The sequence below is a fragment of the Abrus precatorius genome, unplaced genomic scaffold (assembly GCF_003935025.1).
Source record: "Abrus precatorius isolate BTA unplaced genomic scaffold, Abrus_2018 Scaffold7, whole genome shotgun sequence".
In the NCBI taxonomy this organism is placed as follows: Eukaryota; Viridiplantae; Streptophyta; class Magnoliopsida; order Fabales; family Fabaceae; genus Abrus; species Abrus precatorius.
In genome coordinates this window covers 12434751-12438119 of record NW_020874417.1, presented here as the reverse complement: position 1 = coordinate 12438119, position 3369 = coordinate 12434751, and the positions used below count along the sequence as shown (strand labels likewise).

At 33.7% G+C, this 3369-nt stretch overlaps 1 protein-coding gene across 3 annotated transcripts; it reads right to left on the bottom strand.

The window, feature by feature from the left end:
* Positions 1–244: 244 nt before the first annotated feature.
* On the bottom strand, positions 245–1738 carry LOC113870996 (auxin-induced protein 22B-like). Of its 3 annotated transcripts, XM_027507635.1 has the most exons (5): positions 1387–1738; positions 1321–1341; positions 1015–1205; positions 823–922; positions 245–733 (listed from the first exon to the last, which is right to left on the bottom strand). In XM_027507635.1, the coding sequence occupies exons 1-5, from the start codon at positions 1530–1532 to the stop codon at positions 658–660; spliced, it is 534 nt and encodes a 177-aa protein (XP_027363436.1). In that variant the 5' UTR covers positions 1533–1738; the 3' UTR covers positions 245–657. The 3 variants fall into 3 exon arrangements, with proteins under 3 accessions (XP_027363436.1, XP_027363434.1, XP_027363435.1); XM_027507633.1 differs by having other exon boundaries at positions 247–733; positions 1015–1208; positions 1321–1738; XM_027507634.1 differs by having other exon boundaries at positions 250–733; positions 1321–1738.
* Positions 1739–3369: the final 1631 nt, after the last annotated feature.

Below are 3369 nucleotides of genomic sequence, written 5' to 3'. Positions count from 1 at the left end.
GGATTTGGTTAAGAGAAGACCCGTTGATTATAAAGAACATTTCCCGGTGATAATCTCTGATGATAATTAATCAAATATGTCAAATTTTGACAATAATACATTTTCAAAAGTTTCTGAGACGCATCAGATGAGCTTCAACCTGTGTGACTTTCCTTGGCCATAAGCTTATTCATCTGTTTATATATATTCAAAGTAATATATATTGTAATTGAATAAGAAATTCTTTATGCGGCACACAACACACTTAGTTAATTTTGTGTCCATTCAATTGCAAAGTATGGCATACGAATATTTGGGGTATTACACTGTATTTTTGTATGTGATACAAAACCCAAAAAAGAAAAAAAGAAAAATCGGATGAACATATCAGTCCCTTTTGACTCTCTTGTTGAAAAACTTCATTGGAGGCAACTTTCTGAGGTTCCTGATTGAAAAAGGGTTCATTAGAAACAACAGCATATAGCACTCCATCACAGATGCTAAAGTAACCAGAAATGTTGACAAAACTTGTAGAGAGAATCTTCCTTCTCCCTACTTTATAGTCTAACTCCAGATAGACATGGTGATAGGATGCACTGATTCAAAATATGTTGGTTCAAAGAACCCAAGCTGAAAGAATGGTTTTCCTCGTCATAGCCACAGTACAAGAGTTGTCTCTCATACAACACAACCCAGTCCTCTAGCTTCTGAGCCTTTCATTATTCTTAGCCTTTTGCAGGAAGTCATAAACATGCTGCACAAGAAAAGCAAGTTCTGTTAAGGTTGAGATTTGAGAATATATATTGCTAAGAGAGAAAACACAGAAAGAAAAAGAGAACTTACTCCCATGGAACATCTCCAACCAGCATCCAGTCACCGTCTTTGTCTTCATAGGTAGGTGCATATTCAGAACCCTTGTAACCCTCTCTTTCAGAGTACTCACCTGAAATAACAACCCAAATCAGGTTAATTAATTAAAATTGAAATACAAGCTAACTAGTTTGATTCACGAAAAGCATATTAATTTCCTCTCACCTATGGTCAACTTGAACATGGTTTCTAAAGCCTTGAGTAGTTGAGGATAGCCTCTATAGAGCTTCAAGTCAATCTTTCTGAGGTAAGGGGCTCCATCCATGCTCACTTTCACATAGATCCCATCTCCCTCACCCTCTTGAACGCTGTTCTTCCTGTACGATCTGATTGGTGGCCACCCCACTATCTTTGCCCTGCCACATCAACAATCCCTTCTACCCATTAGCCCAAAACTCACATCCCAAAAACATCATAAAAGATTACTAAAAGCTACATAGTATGTTTGGTTGTGTGATGATGTAAACTTACTTGGCAGGAGGGGCTGCACCACTCTGGACATGTTGGTCATGGGAGGCATTGGAAATGGAAACAGACTCTTGAGAAGTTTCCCGCAATAGCCTTTTATTGTTTCTAAAACCAGGCACGGTTTTCTCCTCCTTTTCCTCTGTACCTGGCAACCCCAACCTAAGTTCTGTTGCCTTCAGGTTCAGATCGTTCTCATATGCCACTGTGCTATCCATCTTTCCCTTTGATCAGACTTTCCCAAGCAGCCAAAAAAATGTAAACCTTTATGCAAATTGCAAGCCCCTCTTACAAACAGTTTTTGTTGGAGAATATAATGTGACGAGGGTTAAGGGTTGCAGAGCTAAAAATATTCGTGCTGAGATGTTAAAAGAGGAAATGTGGTGCGTTTTTGGGAAAGTTAGGAAAGGAAGGTTATGTTTTATAGGAAAAGTTGAAATAAAGAAGGTGGCAGCTGCGAGAGGGCATTGGCATTGTTTTAAATTCAATGCATAAATTATGGACAAAGACAGGTTAAGGTGTTGGTGGCAGCGGCAGCAGCTTCGAAGGAACATGTCCCCCCATTTGGAGGACAATGGTGGGACCCACTCACCCACCCTTTGGTCTCTTTTGGACGGCCAAGATGCGCTTTCTGAGCCCAATCAGGAGCGTTGATTTTGAGGTAGCACACCCATGTGAATGGAGGGTCCCTTGTGAGGGTTGGTTAGGGGTATGCCGTGCCCATCTCGGATTCCTTCTGTGGGAGACCTCATCAGCCGTGTGGCATATCCATGTGTTTAATAAGAAAACCCACACCTTCTTTGATATTTCTTTTATCACTAGTTTACAGGTATTATATTTTGAAATAAATTTATGTATAATTTAATAATTGAAAATTTTATATTTATTAAATATATATATATAATAAAATTATTTTAAGCCATAAGCTTTTTAAAATTATTTAATTTAACGCTGTAATTATGAATAACATGTATCAAAATGATAAAAATTTAATAAAATAAAATTATTTTAAAAAATTATTTTATTATATAGTATCAATTTAATTAAATTTTAATAATTAATATATATTAATAACCATAAATTTAAAAATTATAACTTTTGAAAGTAAATTCTAAATTTTAAAAAATATATAAAAATTAAGATAACTTTTATAAATATAAAATAAGTATTTACAAAAAAATATAAAAATTTATATAAGATAAGAAGAGAAAGTTAAGTACCAACTTTAACTTTTAAAAGTTACAACAAAATTAATAAAAATGTAGATAAAAACTAAAATCATGACAATAAAAAAAATATAAGTCACACATGATTGTTAATCATTTTTATTTTCAAATACTCATGTTTATAATATAAAGATAAATAATTATTTTTATATTTAAAATGTACGAGGTTTATTAGGGGAAATTTTAAATATGATGTTTTCTGCAAATTGGCGACCTTTGCATGAAGTGTGTCAATAGCAAAATGCTTAGGGTCGAGTTGCAGACATTTTGAACCCCTAAAAAAAGGCTAATGGTGACTTTTTGCATAAAAAATCTCTGCTAGCAATTGTTATGTCGTAACCTTTGGATGTGAAGTCTTGTCATCTTGAACCTTTGAAAAATTGTCAATTACGACTTTTAACTATGACAAATCTCTTTGTACATGTCAATCAAAGAACAACAACTATTAAGTTTTCTAACACCCTAAAAATCGCTAATTGTGACTTTTGCTCTATATATTAGAGCTGTACATAAACCAGGAAGTCATGTGCAAAGTGAGGAACTGTTTGAGAGAGATGTTCAAGGTAGAAGAAGACTTGAGGGAAAGAGAATAGGATCGAAAAAATATTAGAAAAAAATAGAAAATTAAAAATCTGATTAAAAGAAGTTTGATTTGTCACGTTAAGTGATATGTAGGCATCCATGTGGACTTCAAACGACATCATTTTTTTTTCTTCTTTTCAAAACCTCAAATTGAACCCTGAGAAATTGAAAAGAAACAAGCTAGAATGACACTATTTTTGTTTTGTTTTAATTTTTTTTTCTTATTTTGATCTTTTTATTTATTTTG

Excerpts from the sequence above, each read along its gene's own strand:
- LOC113870996 (XM_027507633.1), bottom strand. The coding sequence starts at position 1,532 with ATGGATAGCACAGTGGCATATGAGAACGATCTGAACCTGAAGGCAACA. Across the intron at positions 1,209-1,320 it reads GGTGCAGCCCCTCCTGCCAA|CAGGGCAAAGATAGTGGGGT; the intron begins GTAAGTTTACAT and ends TTGTTGATGTGG. Across the intron at positions 734-822 it reads GTTGGAGATGTTCCATGGGA|CATGTTTATGACTTCCTGCA; the intron begins GTAAGTTCTCTT and ends TTTCTTGTGCAG.